Consider the following 19726-nt stretch of genomic DNA (forward strand, 5'->3'; position numbering starts at 1 on the left):
CCTGGGAGCAAATCCCAGACCTCTGTCCATCCACACAGTCCAGTGTGTGTCACCAGAGAAGTGACCTCTGCTCCAGAACGCACATCCTTGATTCTAGGACCCTCAGATATGTGTGTGAGGCTCAGTCAATGGCAACCTCTGTCCCAGGGATTTCAGTGTGGCGGACAGACACAGTGGGTGGGCCACAGAGGCACACAAGGGTGGAAGGAAAGCACATAGGGAATGGGGCTCTCTTCTGGGGAGTCACCAGCAGGGATGGGAAGACTTGCAGCCACACACTTGAAACAGCCATGACAGCGCAAGATGTAGCTCCGGGCCTCTCGGACCAGCATGCCGTTCACTGCCAGCACGTGCAGCCCCATCTGAAGTAGAACATTCTACAACCAAGAGTAATAGAAATCAGCCTCTTTACTACTGATTTGGCAATGATTCTGTTCAGTTATGAGGACTCAATGTTCTGGTGTAGCTTATAATCCCTGGCTTTTGTTAGAGAACACGAGGGAGGTTTGGCTGGGAAGATAGGGACCTGGGTTACTGGGCCACTGGGCCCCCTGAACAGAGCCTGGCCTCACTGGCAGTGCCTTTCAGTAGACCCCCTTTTCTTTCTTTTTTATTTGTTGAGACAGGGTTTCTCTATGTAGCCCTAGCTGTCCTGGAACTCACTCTGTAGACCAGGCTGTCCTCAAACTCACAGAGATCTGCCTGCCCCTGCCTCCCTAGTTCTGGGAATTTGATCTCTGGCATCCACCTGGTGAACAGAGAGGAGACTCCTGCAAGTTGCCCTGGCCTCCATATGTACACCGAGGGATAGGAATACTCTCATACACACACAAATGTAATTTTTAAAAAGGTAAATATTTTAGCCAGGCCATAATGGCACATACCTTTAGTCCCAGCACTTGGGAGGCAGACAAATCTCTGTGAGATCAAGGCAACTCTGGTCTACAGAGCGAGTTCTAGGACAGCCAGGGATACACAGAAAAATCCTGTCTCAAAAAACCCACAAGTACCTAATTAATTAAAATACTTTTGGGGGCTGGAGAGATGGCTCAGTGGTTAAGAGCACTGAATGCTCTTCCAGAGGTCCTGAGTTCAATTCCCAGCAACCACATGGTGGCTCACAACCATCTGTAAAGAGAGCCGATGCCCTCTTCTGGTGTGTCTGAAGACAGCTACAGTGTATTCACATACATAAAATAAATAAATAAATATTTAAAAAAAAATACTTTTAAGAACAAAACCAAAACTGCCTATGCACTGTCACCGATGTGAAAGTCTACCCTCAAACAAAATGAGCAATGAGCCCCTCCTCACTACCCACCTGCATGGCGAAGTCTGTGGTCACACAGCCAACCTGCACGTCCTTTGGGATGTCGCACTGCTCTGACTCATGCTGGATCTGCTTGATGTTGCTGGGGGTTATCCACCCACCCCCATCGTCATCACTGTCTTCAAGTTCATCTTCTTCCTCCTCCTCCTCCTCCTCTTCCTCTTCCTCCTCCCTTCCATCAATCTGAAACATCAAGAGGCAAGCTCCTAGCCACAGGACTCGTGTGCAGAGCCTCCAATGTCACCAGGAGAGTGCAAGCCAGGGCCTTACCAGCAGCTGCTGCAGCTCATGGTCAATGTTAGGCAGAGGGTTCCTCCAGAACATGAAGGAGCTGAATTCCAGGTTCTCAGACCCATCAGCTGGGGGACCATGATCCACCGTTTCTTGTAAGGCTTTAGACTGAGAGTAAATGAAACATTGTTTTTTAGTGTAGACAGATGAAACCTGAGCTTTACATATATAACAAATCAGAATAATTGAAAAACATGAAAACTGCTTTCAGTTTAAATGTGTAAGCATTCTATATGCAAGCTGGGTCTGAAGCACTGAGAAAATACAGGATCAGGGCTCCTAAAAGGAGTTACCTTGGAGGGCAGATGGAAACCAGAAATGTGCAGAGGAGTTTCAGGGTGCTGAATTGAAGAGCTCACTTTAACCTAAAAAAAAAAAAGGAAAAAAAAAAAAAAAGGAAAAAAGCCTGTTTTCAGTAAGGACAATCAGTTTAAAAATACAACATGAAGGCTAATGAAAACGAACAAAACCCAAGGTCTTTCTCCCTAGGTGTTGAATATAAAGAACTAGAAGTCACAAGAATACACAGTCAAGACGACAACACTCAGAGACCCTGGACTCCATTACCAAGTGCTTCTAGGGCGTTTGTGTCCACTCTGGACATTTCATGATGCCCAGAGAGCTGGGAGGTGTGCACCTGTGAGGCCGCAAGTGTCCTACAGTGAGAGCTGAGCCTAAACGCCTTCCAGGGGTCAAAGCAAGCCCTGCTTAGAGCTTTTGGAAACAGTGTCACTGGGATGACTGTGACCTCCGTCCTCTCTACTCTTACCTCTGGAAGGCACAGGATTACCAGAGTACACCACCATGCCTATTTACGGGGTATTGGGGGATGAAACCTAGAGGCCGATGCATGCGAGGCAACATTCTTCTAACTGAGCTACGACCTCAGCCTAGCCTATCCTTTTGTCTTTGGATACAAAAGTAAAATGGAATGAAATAAACAAAAAAGAAAAACGAGTCTGTTTTTAGGCTTTTAAATTGGAGGATTCTAAACCTGACTGAGAAGTGTGAGAGCAGTTCTGAACAGTAGAAGCAGATGAATCCAGCCAGAACGATAATCCTAGCCAGGGAAGGAGAGGCAGGAGGAGCAAGAACTCAAAGCCAGTGCTGGAGACGGCCAAGTAGCTAAGAGCCCTCGTAGTTCCTGCAGAGGGCCCAGGTTCCTTTCCCAGTACCACGTGGCTGTTGATAGCTACTCTAACCTCCAAAAGCCTTCTGCTGAGCTCGGTGGACCCTGGGTATAGATATGGCAAGCGAGCATACACATGGGCAAAATGCTCACACAGTAAAAGTGCCACTTTTCAATTTTCTTTTTTAAAAGAACCTTAAAAAAATAACAAGGGTTGAAGGGGTGGCTCAGTGGTTAAGAGCACTGACTGCTCTTCCAGAGGTCCTGAGTTCAATTCCCAGTAACCACATGGTGGTTCACAACCATCTGTAATGGGATCTGATGCCCTCTTCTGGTGTGCCTGCAGACAGCTACAGTGTACTTATATATAATAAATAAATAAATCTTAAAACAAACAAACAAACAAACAAACAACAACAACAAGAAAAATCCCAAATGTTTATGATCATGCTTGGTTATATGGCAAGTTCCAGGATAACCTGGGCTACAGAAAGTGTTCCAAAAAACCAAGAGTGTGAATACATTGATGTGCTTATTAAACATAAAATACAAACTTCATTACTGGGTGGTGGTGTCACATACCTTTAATCCAGCACTCAGGAGGCAGAGGCAGAAAGATCTGAGTTCAAGGGCCTGCCTGGCCCACAGAGTGAAAAAGAAAAAGGGAATACACACACACACACACACACACACACACACACACACACACACACACACACACACACACACACTCTTCAATTGGATTCTCACCAAAACAAGCTTACTATACTCACACAACGGCAAAGTGTGACTACTGACTGGATATTTGGTGACATTAGGGGCCCATATTAATTTTCTGTAAGGACGATGGTGGCTCTGGAGTTAGTTATGTTTGAGGCGGGGTCTAGCTTAGCCCAGGCACACCTTACTCTCATTTTGTAGACCCATCCACCTGGAACTTCTGAGTCTTCAGAGTACTGGGATTACAGGACAAGTGATGGTCCTCTGTCAACATAACAGTGCCAGTGACTGAACGCGGGCTCCATGCATGAGACAAGCACTTTATTAAGGGAGCAACATCCCAGCCCAAGGTTATCATCATCTTTAGATTAACTTATTCAGGAATGGCAAGATGGCTGAGGGAGTAGAAGCACCCACAGATGGAGGGAGAAAACCAACTCACGTAGGATCCTTACCCTTCTAGCAAGCTGTCATATGCTCACAAACACGTGCACACACAAAATAAATGAAATACAAAGAATAAGTAAAGAGCTGGCCCTGGTGGTGCATGCCTTTAATCCCAGTGCTCTTGGGAAGCAGGCAGGTCTTTGTGAGTCCCAGGACAAGCAAGGCTACAGAATGAGATCTTGTCTTAAAACAATACAAGGGTTCAGGTCCAAACTGGACAACACAGTGAGACCTCCTGTCTTATAAATGAATGAAAGACTCGTTGATTACGTACATGATGAAGACATAAAGTAGAGTACGGGCACCAGAGCGCACACGTGGAGGTCAGAGCACGACTTCTCCAGGACCTACTTTCTCCTTGTGCTGTGTTTTTGTTTCAGACAAGGTCTCTCCTGTTGCTTCTGCTGCTGTACTACAAACTGAGCTTCCCGCCAATTGTGCCTTCTCTCTCACACTGTTAACAGGAGTGCCAGGACTGCATCTACCCTTGCATACAGGTGCAGTCATAGGTCGTCAGATCACACAGGACCTGCTGGCTTTGTCTTTTGATATTCCTCCTTTCACACACGACAGTTCTTATAATAAAGAGTATACTAAAAAACAATGAAACCTGGGGCTGGAGGTGGCTCAGTGGTTAAGAACATTTAGTGCGCAATCCTGAGGACTAGGGTTCGGTTCTCAGCACCCATGCTGCAGGTTAAGAGATTGACAAATGCCTGTGAGTCTTTCTACTCTCTTCTGGCCTCCACAGGCATCCTCCCCACCACCCCAAAAGCACAGTCACACACACTCTTCAAAACCAAACCACCCAGTCAAACAGAACCCCCTCATGTACCTTCTCTGGTTCTTTCTTTAGATGAGACACCCCAACAAATTCTGCTTCCAGCTGGTAGGTCAGAGCCAGCACCTGGATATCTGTGGCAGAGAGGCTGGGGTAGTCCCCAGTTTTCTTGGAAAACTCAGTTACTGCAAGCAAAGAAGAGATTCCCAACCTTAGTCAAGGGCAAAACTGGCAAGTCCTTGGATATCATAGTATGGAAAGAACTCATGTTCCCATGTAGGGCCTGGAGAGATGGTTTATCAGTTAAGAGCACTAGCTGATCTTCCAAAGGACCTAGGCTTAATTTTCAGCATCCTCATGGTGGTTCAAAACTCTAACACCAATTCCAAAGGATCCAACACCCTCTTCGGGCCTCTGAGAGCACCAGGCAGATACACAGCACACAAACATATGTGTAGGCAACGCACCTATTCACATAAACCGGAACAAACTGGTATTGGCCATTGGATGACTAGTGAGGGTGCCTGGCAGCAAATGCAGCCGCCTGAGTTTGGTTCTGGGGTTTGCATGATAGAAGGAGAAGCCAGTTCTCTGCAGCTACCCTCTAAACTCATCCACATTGTGCCATGCACAAAAGCTTCTCAAAGGACTTAGAATCCATACTCCGTCTGGGAGACATGGCTCACTCCGTAATCCTGGCACTCAGGAGATGGAGACCGGAAGTTAAAGGTTACCCTCAGCCTCATAAAAGTTCAAGGTCAAGCCAGACTACTGGAGACCTTGTTTCAAAACACCACCACCAAATGACCAAACAAAAATAAAGAATCAGTATCCCATAAAAACAGCAACATCTACTTTCTGACCGTTTTCTCTTTGTGACTGAAAAACCTGTGCTCGCCACCACCAAGCCACTCACAAGGTAGCTCTGAGGTAACATTCTCATCCACGAGATCAAAGCACAGGACAAGGGGAGAGAAGAGTTCCTTACTACAGCTTGGTTATTAGTATAAGCCTCATCTTTCTAAGCTCTAACTCTTTTGTTTAAGTGTAACAGCTAGAGTAACTGCAGCAACCACATGGTGGCTCACAACCACCTGTAATGGATGCCCTCTGATGTGTCTGAGGACAGTGACAGTGTACTCAGATAAATAATAAATAAGTAAAACTTTAGATTAACAGACGGCTTGATTTCAAGATGGAAAGGAAGGTTAACTGGACTGTAACCATGGCCTAGGATGAAAGCAAGAGAGAGCTGTTGTGTATCAAAGGTCAGCTTTTTAAATAGTTTAAGAACTGCACACTGTGCCGGATCCACAGTGCATGGCAATGCTACAGTGTGTAAGACACTGACGATAAACACAAAATTTCCTCATATTACAACAGTGTCTTCTGATAATAACGGCATAACTGCTACATTTCCTATAAAATGGCATTAGCGGTGGGTCTGACAGTGAGTTTCTGTATGCTTATGAATGGCCCAGATGGGGCTGGAGAGATGGCTCAGTGGTTAAGAGCACTGACTGCTCTTCCAGAGGTCCTGAGTTCAATTCCCAGCAACCACATGGTGGCTCACAACCATCTGTAATGGGATCCAATGCCCTCTTCTGGTGTGTGTACACAGTGACAGTGTACTCATATAAATACACACATACATGAATGGCCCTGATGTGTATACATGCCTGTCTGTGCTCCACGTGTATGCCTGGTGCCCTAAGTTCAGAAGAGGGTGTCAGACTCCGTGGACTTGGAGTTAACAGATGGCTGAGTTGCCGTGTGGGTGCTGGGAATTGAACCTGGGTTCTTCAGAGGAGCAGCCTGTGATCTTAAACTGTTCGGTCATCCTTCCAGCCCCATAATGGTACCTACCCCCTTACTCCCACCTAGCAGGTGGGAGGTGAGGCAGATGTAGACAATTCTAAGTTCAAGGCCAGCATGGTCTATGTGGTGAGTCCCAGCTGGCGGGAGGTAAAGAGGTGAGACTCTGCCTCTGCCTCAAAAAAAAAAAAAAAAAAAAAAAAAAAGGGCTTCCTGGGCACCCAGCAAACCCAACAAACCTTTTCTGTATTTTTGTTAAGATTCACTTACTTGCCAACCAGGGATGGTGCATGCTTTTGGCCCCAGCACTGGAGAGGCAGAAGCAGATGGTTGAATCTGAGGACAGCCTGGCCTATAGAGTTCTAGGTCAAAGTTTTTGTTTATGCATTTGAGTGTTTTGTTAGCACGTAGGTTATGTGCACCATGTTGACCTATTTCCTCTCAACCATATCTTATGAGGTATTACTTGTATTTTGGGAAGCTGAAGCTGCCTGACAGAGATCCTATAACTGTCAAGTTGGTAGGAAAAGCTACAGAAACCACAAATTGGCAAAGTGGACCACAGCCAAGTCCACCACTTGCTACTTCTACTCCTGCTAACCTGGATTCCTGAAGAGGATGATGATCCCCAAGCCACTAGTTTTCTTTCAGAACTACTGCAAGACCTAAACAGGTCCCTTTTTCTTCTTTTTAAAATTTATTTTTGAGATGAGGTCTCACTATGTAGCCCTGGCTTGCTTGGAACCTCTGCCTCCGGATGGCTTGGACTAAAAACATGTGACATCACATTGGACCCAACCCCCCCTCCCCCTTTATTTTTAATATGACAGAGTCTCACTATCTAATTCAGGCTGGCCTGGGACCCATGACCCTGAAACCTCTGTCTCCCCAGAGCTGAGACTACAGCACTGGGCTAGCCTGCATGACTTTTTCTTACTTGAGGCTGCCTCTCTATTGGAAACTATAATCACCCAATAAACAAAGGACTACAGATCTACGGTTTTTATTTTTAAATCTCTTCAGTTTTTTGGCAGGACGGGGGCCACACTCAGAGCCTTCTGTATACCTGGCAAGCGCTCTCTCACTGAATCTTACTAGTCTACACAACTTTACTTCATGTTTCCAATTTGCTAGACACCATTCCATTTTCGTATGGCCTACAGTACTGCCGGAGATGTGGTAGATACCATTTCTAGTCTCGTTTTACGGTAAAGCTTAAAGCCTGTGTGATAAACGCTGGCGCACACGTTTATTAAAGCCAGGCTGAAGTGACTGTCTCTAAAACCAATGTTGACTGGTACCAGGGCAGGACTGTCTCCACTCGGGCCCGGCGTCCCTGCCAAGGCTGCGCCAGGACACTCACCTAGCCTCACGTACTCCGGGAAGGGTTCCTTGAACCGCAGCTCGTAGGGCAGCACTGCCAGCCGCCTGCGTGTGGCCTTGTCGCGAATCTCTCTCACCACCTCCCGGATGGTGTAGATGTTTTTTCCGATGTCCTGTGGACAGACCGGCCTAGTTATCCCACTCGCTTGACCCCACACGCACCCCTAGAGGGTCTCGTGCCCAGATCCCGTGGCGGAATCTCTAGTACCTGTAGAGGCGCATCCCTCAAGAAAGCTCCGGCGTCAGCCACAACGTGCTCCACAGGCGCCATGTTGGCTGCCAAGGACAGACCGCGCATGCGTATGGCGCTTGCGCTGTTCCCTAGGTTTGCACCGCACTCCTCCCGGACTGGAGAGGAACAGCTGCTGCGATTTCGCGGCTCCCCCTAGCGGCCACAAACCACCCCTTCAGGACTATGTGTGCCACTTGCCCTGCCAGGAGCTATGTGCGTGATTAAATTTGAGAGAATTCTTAAGTAATCTGCCTCGGAATTAATAGAGTTTTCTTTACTTTTAAAAGAAAAACCCGTAGATATGCACATGGTTGAAAGTCAGTAGCTAGAAAGAGAATCTATCATATAAATCAGTAAGGTGCGTTCGATTTTACAAGCAAGGAAGCCAAGCTGACTTGGCCAGATAACCTCCGAGCTGACCTGAAACCACTCTTTAAAATCCATTGTGTTACCTCCACATCAAACCAGATACACTCAAACTAATAGAAGAAAAAGTGGGGAAGAGTCTCGAACACAGGGGCACTGGGGAAATTTTCCTGAACAAAACACCAATGGCTTATGCTCTAAGATCAAGAATCAACAAATGGGACCTCATAAAACTGCAAATCTTTTGTAAAGCAAAAGACACTGTCATTAGGACAAAATGGCAACCAACAGATTGGGAAAAGATCTTTACCAATCCTACATGTGATAGAGAGCTAATATCCAAAATATACAAAGAACTCAAGAAATTAGACTCCAGAGAACCAAATAACCCTATTAAAAAATGGGGTACAGAGCTAAACAAAACATTCTCAGCTGAGGATTATCGAATGGCCAGAAAGCACCTAAAGAAATGTTCAACATCCTTAGTCATCAGGGAAATGCAAATCAAAACAACCCTGAGATTCCACCACACGCCAGTCAAAATGGCTAAGATCAAAAGTTCAGGTGACAGCAGATGCTGGCAAGGATGTGGAGAAAGAGGAACACTCCTCCATTGTTGGTGGAATTGCAGTCTGGTTCAACCACTCTGGAAATCAGTCTGGAGGTTCCTCAGAAAATTGGACATTCCACTACCTGAGGACCCAGCTATATCTCTCCTGGGCATATACCCAAAAGATGCTCCAACATACAACAAAGACACATGCTCCACTATGTTCATAGCAGCCTTGTTTATAATAACTAGAAGCTGGAAAGAACCCAGATGCCCTTCGATGGAGGAATGGATTAAAAAAATGTGGTACATCTACACAATGGAGTACTACTCAGCTATCAAAAACAATGACTTCATGAAATTCATAGGCAAATGGAATAAACTAGAAAATATCATCCTGAGTGAGGTTACTCAATCACAGAAAAACACACTTGGTATGCGCTCATTGATAAGTGGATATTAGCCAAAAAGCTCAAATTACCCAAGATGCAATCCATAGACCACAGGAAGCTCAAGAAGAAGGATGACCAAAATGTGGATGCTCCCACTCCTTCTTAAAAGGGGGAAAATATCCATAGGAGGGGATAGGGAAGCAAAGTTTAGAGCAGTGACTTAAGGAATGGCCATTCAGAGCCTGACCCACATGTGGTCCATATATATATAGCCACCAAAACTAGATAATATTGATGAAGCTAGAAAATGCATGCTGAAAGGAACTGGATATAGATCTATCCAGAGAGACACATCCAGAGCATGTCCAATACAGAGGTCAAGGCTAGCAGCAAACCACTGAACTGAGAACGGGACCCCCTTGGGGGGAAATTAGAGGAAGTATTGAGAGAGTTGAAGGAGCTTGCAACCCCATAAGAACAACAATGCCAACCAACCAGAGCTTCCAGGGACTAAACCACTATGGAAAGACTATACATGGACTGACCCAGGGCTCCAACTGCATATGTAGCAGAGAATAGTCTTGTTGGGGCATCAGGGAAAAGGGAAGCCCTTGGTCCTGCCAAGGTTGAACCCCCAGTGCAGGGGAATATGGGGCGGCAATAAGGGGGATGTATAGGGGGAATATCGGTATGGGGGAGGGGGAGGAGAGGGAATGGGGGCTTATGGACAGGAGACCAGGAAGGGGAATAACCTTTGAAATGTAAGTAAAGAAATATATCTAATAAAAAATTTTTAAAAAATCCATTGTTATACAGTCATGCAATGCAGCCCTACTTTATTTGGGACAATGATTGTGTTACTAGATATCCTCGTCCCACCTTCCCAAACAAGGCACATGATTCTCTAGAAAATTGAACAGAAGGGGTATTAATGACTATTAATGACTTCCAATTTTCCTTTCAAATCTGAGATTAGGAGATGTGGGCTGCTACATGCGGACAATGCTGATCTGAGTCGTTAGCCTCTGTTTTCATTTCAACTGTCCTGTTTCACTCATCTGTCCAGTGTCAAAAATAGGCGCGCACCACGCAGGTGCCACAATCCTCTGGGCTGGAGTGAAGGGCACCTGTGGTCCACCTAATCTAAGTGTGGGAACCTAATTCTTTCTGGTCTGCTTTCAACAGCTGAGCCAGCCATCTGCCTAGTCCTAGAGAACTCTTTTTTTTTTTTTTTTTTTCTTTTCTTTTTTTCAGAGCTGGGGACCGAACCCAGGGCCTTGTGCTTGCTAGGCAAGCGCTCTACCACTGAGCTAAATCCCCAACCCCTAGAGAACTCTTTCTAAGCATTTATGTCCAATTCTTGTTCCAAGTCCACATTTTCTAGGAAGTTCCATCTAAAATTTCCTAGCAACTACACTTGTTAGAGCTCCAAGAATTGTCTTAGAGTCTTTCTATAAGCTCCGCTGCTCTTAACCTTCTGCCTCAGTGCTCATATTGCAGGCATGTGATACCACTTCCTATTTTATTAAGGCATTACCAACAAAAGCATTCAGGGTGGGAACCTCTGCGCCATCCTCGGCCCCACCCCCACCAACAGCCATGTTCACTGCCCTGCAGTCAACATCACTCGGAAATGTTTGTCTGCGCTCTTCCACCCTCTTCTCATTATTTTAGATCAAGCTTTTATCTCTTCCCCAGATCTCTCTATCTGTAATGGATTTTCCACATTGACCTAAACAGTGACTGAAGATACAGGAGCCAGAGTCTAGTATAAGAGATTTACACAAGTTAAAAGTTTATTCTAGAGTTTAAACTCTAGAATAAAAACTGATGTAAAGCTAGTCCTGGTGGCTCATGCAGACAGCCCCATCGCTTTGGCTTTAAGGTTGGCTCACTGACAGGTAGGGAGAGTGAGAGTTCAGGTCATTCTTAGTCACATATCTAGTTCAAGGTGAGCCTGGGCTACAGCTGATTCTGTCTCAGATAAGTGACACAAAAGAATCTGATTTGGGTCAGCGATTCTGAAACTCAAGTGTGCATCACAACCCCCTGGAGAACTCATACAAATGAGCTCACTGGGTCTCAGTTTCTGACTTGGTAGGTGCAGGCATGGCCTGAGAAGTGACATTTCTGGTAGCCCAGGGAGTCCAAAATCACCTATGACATAGTTTAAGGCCTTTCTGGGCTACATGGAACCCTGACTCAAAGAAATCATTAAAGGACAAGTCTGGGAGTGGCTGCTCCCGCTCAGTACGCTTGTGATGTTGTCAGTACACTTGTGTGGCATCTGCAGTGTCAGTGGTGGTTCCCTGTGAGCCTGGACTGCACGATGACTTCCAGGTTAACCAGGGCTAGAGAGAGACCCTGGCTTTTAAAAAGAGTTGGGCAGGGTTGGGGATTTAGCTCAGTGGTAGAGCGCTTGCCTAGCAATTGCAAGGCCCTGGGTTCGATCCCCAGCTCCGAAAAATAGAAAAAAGGGGAAAAAAAAAAAAGAGTTGGGCAGTGGCAGCACACGCCTTTAATCCCAGTACTCACTCGGGAGGCAGAGGCAGGTGGATCTGTAAGTTCAAGGCCAGCCTGGTCTACAAAGTGAGTTCCAGGACAGCCAGGGCTACATAATGGGATCCTCCTGCCTTAGAAGAACAAGATGGGGGCTGGAGAGATGGCTCAGTGGTTAAGAGCCCTGACTACTCTTCCAGAGGTCCTGAGTTCAAATCCCAGCAACCACATTGTGGCTCACAACCCTCCGTAATGAGATCTGACACCCTCTTATGGTGTCTGAAGACAGCTGCAGTGTACTTGTATAGAATAAGTAAATAATAAATATTTTTTAAAAAAATAACAAAATGAAACAAAACAAAAACACCCCCCCCAAAAAAGGCTGCAATTTCAATTCAAAACTGGGGAAGCAGGGGCTGCAGGATCACTAAGAATTTTAGGCCAGATATGCAATGAGTTCCACACTAGCTGAGGCTAGAGTAAGATCACGTCTTTAATAATAATGATAATAAAAGCTGACTGGAGAGCCATTAAGAACACTGGCTGCTATTTCTGGGACTTGAGAGCTCAATTCCCAGCACCACGTGGCATCTCATGATAGTTGATAGCTCCAGTTCCTGGGGAGGTCATACTCTTCTGGCTTCCAAAGGTGTAACTGGGCTCCAGACCTTAAGGCAACTATATCCATGGTGGAAGTGCCGCTCAGGCCACAGAACTCGGCACGCGCAGCACCACCCGCCAAGAAGTAAACACAGACCGATCCGCCCAAGCCCATAATTCCAGGAAAGCCTCGAAATCACTGACCTTGCCTTCTGGCTTCTGCAGTTCTGCTTCTGGCTAACAGTTCTTGCTAACTAAAGTATTGACATGTTTTTTTGTGCTTGAAACCTCACCCTGAGAAAGGCTCAGGGCTACACTGGGATCCTGAACACCTAGTGTAGTCACAGGCTAGCTAAAAAAAACTTTCTGTTGGCTTAAACCCATGTCGAAGATTCTCCACAGTTTTGGAGATCCCACCGAGGTTCCCAGAGACCTGACCTTAAGACACTGTGGGTTTTAGACTCTAGGAGTGGGTACGATTATGGTAGTCTAGGAACTCCTAGGGAATGCACAACCTGAATTCCAGATCCCCAAGTCTTCTGATCAATCCCTGTCTAATACTTCATAGGAGTCTGACACTGCAACCCTGAAAGGGAGCAAATTAGAACGCCACCTGGTCTGTCACCTCCAGAGGTGAGTCTGGTTAAGGCGCTTTCCGTTCGGACACATAGGAGGGGTCAGGAGTGGCCACTTAACTAGTGTCCAGGAACCATGTGTGATGTCACTGGATTCCCATTCTGTTCAGTGGGTTTTTAGCATATAGATATGACATGTGTTTGTTTCCCTGTATTAACCAATGGCTTTTTCTGAAGAGAACCCTCTGGCTTAAGACCTGTGCCTCTCCTGTTGGGGACCCAAATCCTCTTGGCTCTGCCAGGTCACCCAAGTGACCAAAAAAATCAAAAACCAAAAAACCCCACAATGACAACAAAAAAACAAAAACAAAAACAAAACAACAACAAAAAAAAAACAAACCCAAAACTAAACAACAAAAAACCCCAAGAAAACAAAACAAAGCCACAAAACTATTCACCAACAAAAAACAAACAAGACAAAACCAAACCAAACCAAACTTGTTGTTTTGTTGCTTGACTTCTGCTCACCAGTGTGGGTCACGCGCGCACACACACACACACACACACACACACAGGAGGGATGCATCCCAGGAAGGGAAGGGAAGGGGAAATAGTTCCTCCCCCAGGTGAGCATTCTCTCCCTTTCCCCCATCCCATGCCTGCTCTAAGCAGCCCCTGGGAAGGGGAAAAGTTCCCCTGGGCTGATCCTGAAGGAAAAGAGAAAGTCCTGCTCCTTTCTCTTTCATTCGTCTGCTTTTAAACTACTGATTTGGGAACCCGCCATTCTCTGAAGAAAGTAGGAAAACTACCCTGGTCTTGGCAGGGGGGTCGATGCCGGACAAGGAGTTTCCCTTCTGGGTAATACTAACCATGGAGACTTACAAAACTTTTTTTTGCTAGGTCCATTTTAGAAGGATTAAAGATTAAAAAGATTGGGGCTGGAGAGATGGCTCAGTGGTTAAGAGCACTGACTGTTCTTCCAGAGGTCCTGAGTTCAATTCCCAGCAACCACATGGTGGCTCACAACCATCTGTAATGGGATCTGATGCTCTCTTCTGGTGTGTCTGAAGGCAGCGACAGTGTACTCATATAATAAATAAATCTTAAAAAAAAAGATTTCCTTTGTCACCCAGTCAGCTCTTGTTATTAAAGAAATTATAGAAGTTAGAAAAATTTTAAAGTATAAGCAGGTTCCAGTTGCTGGAGTGTATTAGGATTTTCCAGACTTATGGAATGAATCAATCTCTCTCTCTCTCTCTCTCCCTCTCTCTCTCTCTCTCTCTCTCTCTCTCTCTCTCTCTCTCTCTCAAGCTCTGATGCCAGTGAGGGAACAGCGAAGGAATGGATGTGCTAGCAAGGCAAGCCCTCCTGCTACTGTCCTTACATAGGCTGCCAGCAGAAGGTGTGGCCCAGACTGAAGGTGTATCTTTTGGCCTCAAGACCTGATTAAAGGCCTGTGTCCTGCTTCAAGATCCTGATCACAGATGTGCGCCTCCATTTCTGGACTGTAGTTCCTTCCAGACATAGTCAAGTTGGCAACCAGGAATAGCCATTGCATGGAGGTAGTGTCATGTGTGTAACAGAGAACTGAATGGACAGGACCTTTTGCATCAACTGAAAGCCACCTCACCTTCTCTGATGGTGAGACATAGAGTTACAGATACCCGGCAAAGTCTTGGTGTCTCACCCTTTGTCAGATAATATCTATCTCCTAGCTGAGAGCTTTACCTCCAATCAAAAGATACAGTGGGACTATCTCTCCTACTGAAAACAAAGATTCATAGGGGTAGGGACAGAAACCAACCCCCTAGGACTGGCCCAACACCAGGTTCCTATAATTAACTGTTCGACTAACCAGTTCAGCTACCCCTAAGCAAATTAAACAATAGCCAGTGGTTCTGGAAACAAAAAGGGAAATTGCAGTCTCTCCTGGCTTGGAGACAGGCATCCTGGTGCTCTGTTAGTCATCCTGGAACATACCTCCTCTGCTTATGAAGAAACCTGGGACCTCTGATTCTCATGAGTCTGATTCTTCCAGAGGAAAAGGTATACATTCTCTTGGATCTGAACCACACATTCTTCAGCCTCCCATTGGTGAGGTGAGTCAACTCATCTTTGCTTTTAAATGGACGGATTCAGAGAGAGGTTACAGTAGCTAACTTACATGGACTAGGTTGCTCCAAAGATTTAAAAATTCCCTGTTTGATGAGGCAATAAATGCTGACATCCTGCCTTTCTGTCAGAGGTTTCTCAGGAAAACAGGTTATAAAAGGGCCACTGAGGGACTGTACAGACCTTGGGCTATAAAATGTCAGCTAAGAAAGCCACACTTTGTATATCAGAGGCTACCTATCTTAGCTACCAGCTGAGGAGAGGCAAAGGAGTCTGTCTCAGAGTAGGATTTCGGCCATCCTTCCTTCAGATCCCATTAGAGACAGACTGGAGAGTTCAGCTAAGTATTGCTGTCTCTGAATACAAGCTTGTGGAAATAGCAAGGACTCTACACCAGCACAAATGTAGGCACTGAGCCCCTGATATGGACTGAGACTAAGCCAGAGTATTTGCAGTTTAAAAACAGCTCCGACTTCAGCCTTAGCACTTCCGGGTGTCTCAAAACCTTGTCATCTGTCATCTGTTTGTCCAGGAAATGAAAGACAAGAAGGATTTTAACCCAAACTTTGGGGTTGTGGGAACCCTGTGACAAACCTGTTGAACAACTGGACCCTGTAGCTGTGGCAGCTACTGCTACTGCTAGTTACAAACAAGTTAACTCTGGGTCAGGATCTTTATAACCCCCAGGTCCCATGTGACTGAGACCCTCCTCTGAGGAACACCAGAATGCTGGCTGTCTAAAGCCTGTGTGGGCCCTACTCCTGGCCTACCCTCAAGTGAGAATCCAAGGCCATCAATTCGACTACCCTCTTGCCTGATAATGAAGGTAATTGTCCGTGACTGTCACAAGATGAAAGATGAACCAGGTATAAGAGAGCTGTACTTGAACTGACATGATTTTGGCCCAAGCCAAGGACTTCAGCCGAGAGAACAGAACTGATTGCTCTGACCCAGGCTCTCACATGGTGTAAAGAAAGTTTGCTATCATATACATGGACCGTCACAATGCTTTTACTGCTGGGCATTCCACAGTATGATCTATAGCGAAAGAGGATCTTCTCACTGCTGGATGAAAAAGGACATTGGAAAATCTTGGCCCTCCTAGAGATTTTTTGGCTTTCCCTATGAATTGCTGGCCTCCACTGCCAGCTGTTGGCCATCCAACAAATGGTCCTAAGACCAGTGGGGCCTATTGCCTCCATAATAAAGAAGAAATGGATGGCTCAAACCTATAGGCAGGTGGAGGACACCAAAGGGAAAGATCATTCTTCCAGAAACAACTGGCAGGACTCTGGTAATTGACCTTCACAAGGCTACTCATCTGGAGTAGCCTGACAAAACTTTCTGTGTTGCTCAGACAGCCTGGCACAAGATGTCTCAGCCAGATGCCAGACTTGTGCTCAATTAATCCAAAACAGAGATCCCTTATTCAGAAAGGGTTCTGAATGAGACGTCAACACCCCGGCAAACTCTGGGAGAATTGACTTCACTGAGATCGAGCTACCAGGGGAGGATACAAGTCCTTTTCAGATGGATAGACGCATTCCTCACCCAGAATGAAATTGCTCAAATAGCAGGTAAAAACCCCTCCAGGAACTGGCCCCTTGATTTAGCCTCCCCTAGCAATGGGGTCTGACAATGGTCTGGCTTTCAGAGCCCAAAACCTTTCAACTAATAATCAGAAATAGATAGAGAACTTCATTGTGCACATAGACATGGTCAAGGTCCGACCCCCACTGCCTTCGTGCCTGCTTCTGGGAACTGAAAAAGGCAGATACAGGAGAGGTGATGTCTAAAGTGGCTACAGGCCAGCAAGCCATATTCCGTTTTGTTCACTTCCTGATGCCCATTTTAAAAGTCTGGTTGAACTGGAGAGAGAAAAGATATGGGAATTTATCTTTTGAGATAGGAATATAGAGTTTACAATTCCATGCAAGCCCTGTGGCCTGGCCCTCTGGTTGCCTGGAACAAGGGAGTTTCCATTGCAAAAATTAGAGTTGTGAAACTTAGACTTCCTGAAAAATCCCTTAAGGAAGATTCTGGCCTTTGGAAAACAGAGGAAACCAGGGCAATCAATACCACAGGAAGGGATCCTAGGATAGAGTTCATCATCCCCAGCCAGAAATCAGACTGTCAGCCCATTGACTGATAAAAGTGTGACTTGGATATACTTCTCAGGAGATAAAGGAAACTATGTATGGCTTTGGGGGACACCTGTCATTTTTATGCTAATTGATCAAGAGTAATTAGGAAAAAGTCTTGTCATGGTAGAGGAAAACTTCAAAAAGAAAAACAGACAATGACATAAATCAAATAATACCAGTCTTGGGCTGCAGAGATGGCTCGGAGGTTAAGAGCACTGACTGCTCTTCCAGAGGTTCTGAGTTCAATTCCCAGTAACCACATGGTGGCTCACAATCATCTGTAATGAGATCTGATGCCCTCTTCTGGTGTGCATGAAGACAGCTACAGTGTACTCATAAAATAAACAAATCTTTTTTTTTCTTTTTTAAACAAATCTTAAAAAAAAAAAAAAGTCTGTTTTCTTGGTCCCCTGGCTAACTACTCTGCTGTCAGCACTGGATGGACCTCTAATTCTCATTCTGATTGGCTGAATGATAGGCCAGTTATCTATCAGTGTATCCCGTTCAGTAAAATTAATGGTCCTTAGGACCAACTATGCTTTTTATGTTTTGAAACACCTTTTCTATGTAGCTCTGGCTGTCCTGGAACTTGCTCTGTAGACCAGGCTGGCCTTCAACTCACAAAGATAACTGGCTTCTGCTTTCTGAGTGCTGGGAGTAAAGGTGCACTTCACTTCCTGGCCCACTTCTCCCTCTTTAGTCCATAATTTGACTCACTCGCTAAGAGCTGACTCCATGGTGGGAGTCCACTCAGGCCATAAAACTCAGCACACAGACAGCATCAGCTGCCAAAGTGAAAACAAAGACCTAATCCACCCAAGTCCATGTGTCTGGGAGTCTCTAAATGTGCTAACCTTGCCTTTTGGCTTCTGTAGTTCTGCTTCTGACTCTTTCTGCTAACTGGAGTATGTCAACCCAGAACATGAGTTTTGCATTTAAAACCTTGGCCTGTGAAAGGCTCGATACTACACAGGGCTCCTGAACACCTAGTGTCGTCACAGAGTGGCTAATAAAGACTTCCTTTTGGTAGATACGCCTCAGCAAAGGCTCCTGACACTCAGCTGGTACACAGTATACATGCCAGCGAAACATCTATAGAATAAAATGTAATAAAAATTTAATATGGGGGTTGGGGATTTAGCTCAGTGGTAGAGCGCTTGCCTAGCAAGCGCAAGGCCCTGGGTTCGGTCCCCAGCTCCGAAAAAAAAAAAAAAAGAAAAGAAAAGAAAAAAAAATTTAATATTTCAGTTAACAAAACCAAACCCAACAAAAAGCCAGGTGGTATGGCACCTATCTGTAAGCTGAACAATCAACTGGGAGGTGAATGCCAGCCTAGGTTACAAACTCTGCCTCCACTGGTCTCCTCTCTCACCCCCGCCTCCCGCCCCAATGGTATAAGCTGGTAATCCTAACTACTCAGAGGTTGAGGTAATGGAATTAAAAGTTCGAGGTTAGTTGGAGCACTTGAAACAAGACCGTTCCAAAGAAAAACCAGAAAGTTAGCAAAATGGCTGGGAACACAGGTCAGTTTTAACGCCCTTGACTAGTTCTGTGCAGACAGTTAGATTCGACTGTCAATCTTGCAAAACCCAGAAAGTTTCTGCTGTCCAGGCTGTGGTGAGGTACGCCTACAATGCCAGGAATTAGGAGGCCAAGGACAGCATTGGGTTCCAGGTCAGCCAGGGTTACATAGACTCCCTGTTTGCTAATTCATAAGGTTCAGTTTACTGCATATACGGAGATAATGGGAGTTGATTCCCCATGGGGGCACTTATGGACTCGAGAAAAGTTTTGAAGGGATGTCATGTCGTCTGTGTCCTGTCCCGTGCCCCACTCCCATCCCCCTTCCCAGTTTTGTTTTTTGGAACAATAGCAGATAACTTACAAAGGCCAGGGTATTTATACTTCCAGAACTGAGAACAAGGCCTTGCACATAGTTGGCACCGGCTGTCAAAATTACACGAGATGCTTAAGGTTTTGACCAGCGTACATCTATGGTGTCAATACATTCTTTGCAAATTTGGGGACATGCTTATAGTGACACGGTTTATCTGACATTCAAATGTAAGGAGCGTACTGGTTTTTATCCAGCAACCCCTACAAGATTTGCCGACTTAACTGACCGGATGATCTTCTCCCACCTGTACTATGGGGAAAAAACAATTCTACCTGCTTCCAAAGGAATAAATAAAGCCCCTGGTACCGGTGAACCCTCATTTTATACGCCCGCTCCAGCATAGCCCTGGTGGTCCTTTCACTCCGGCCCTCACCGGGTCAAATGCTCACAGCCCGGCTCTAGGTGGTCCGCACCTGCGCGCCCCGGCCAGCCTCTTCCGGGTCAGGTGACCGCGCGCGCCCAC

The 19726-nt window shown here is 45.8% G+C and overlaps 1 protein-coding gene and 1 long non-coding RNA gene across 8 annotated transcripts in view; one reads left to right on the plus strand and one right to left on the minus strand.

The window, feature by feature from the left end:
• Positions 1-2555, plus strand: part of LOC147999446 (uncharacterized) — an 18964-nt gene extending 16409 nt beyond the window's left edge. Inside the window, exon 3 of the long non-coding RNA XR_015644130.1 lies at positions 2111-2555. This is a non-coding gene — a long non-coding RNA (uncharacterized LOC147999446). The remainder of the gene's footprint in view (positions 1-2110) is intronic.
• Positions 1-19716, minus strand: part of Nob1 (NIN1 (RPN12) binding protein 1 homolog) — a 24004-nt gene extending 4288 nt beyond the window's left edge. For 2 of the 7 annotated variants that reach the window (XR_015643332.1, XR_015643333.1), the window contains exons 1-7: positions 8105-8200; positions 7877-8009; positions 4753-4883; positions 1915-1986; positions 1601-1729; positions 1322-1513; positions 248-377 (exon numbers count right to left, since the gene is read on the minus strand). Coding sequence is in view for 4 of the 7 variants with exons in the window: in XM_087594206.1 (XP_087450332.1) it covers positions 280-377; positions 1322-1513; positions 1601-1729; positions 1915-1986; positions 4753-4883; positions 7877-8009; positions 8105-8281; positions 19536-19604 (1001 nt within the window). In the remaining 3 variants the exon portion in view is untranslated. Of the gene's footprint in view, positions 1-247; positions 378-1321; positions 1514-1600; positions 1730-1914; positions 1987-4752; positions 4884-7876; positions 8010-8104; positions 8282-19535 lie in introns of those variants that run through there. The other 5 variants (XM_087594207.1, XM_087594208.1, XM_087594206.1 and 2 more) reach the window with 5 other exon arrangements.
• Between the last annotated feature and the right edge of the window lie 10 nt (positions 19717-19726).

Source organism: Rattus norvegicus, chromosome 19 (genome assembly GCF_021556685.1).
Source record: "Rattus norvegicus strain SHRSP/BbbUtx chromosome 19, alternate assembly SHRSP_T2T, whole genome shotgun sequence".
Lineage (NCBI taxonomy): Eukaryota > Metazoa > Chordata > Mammalia > Rodentia > Muridae > Rattus > Rattus norvegicus.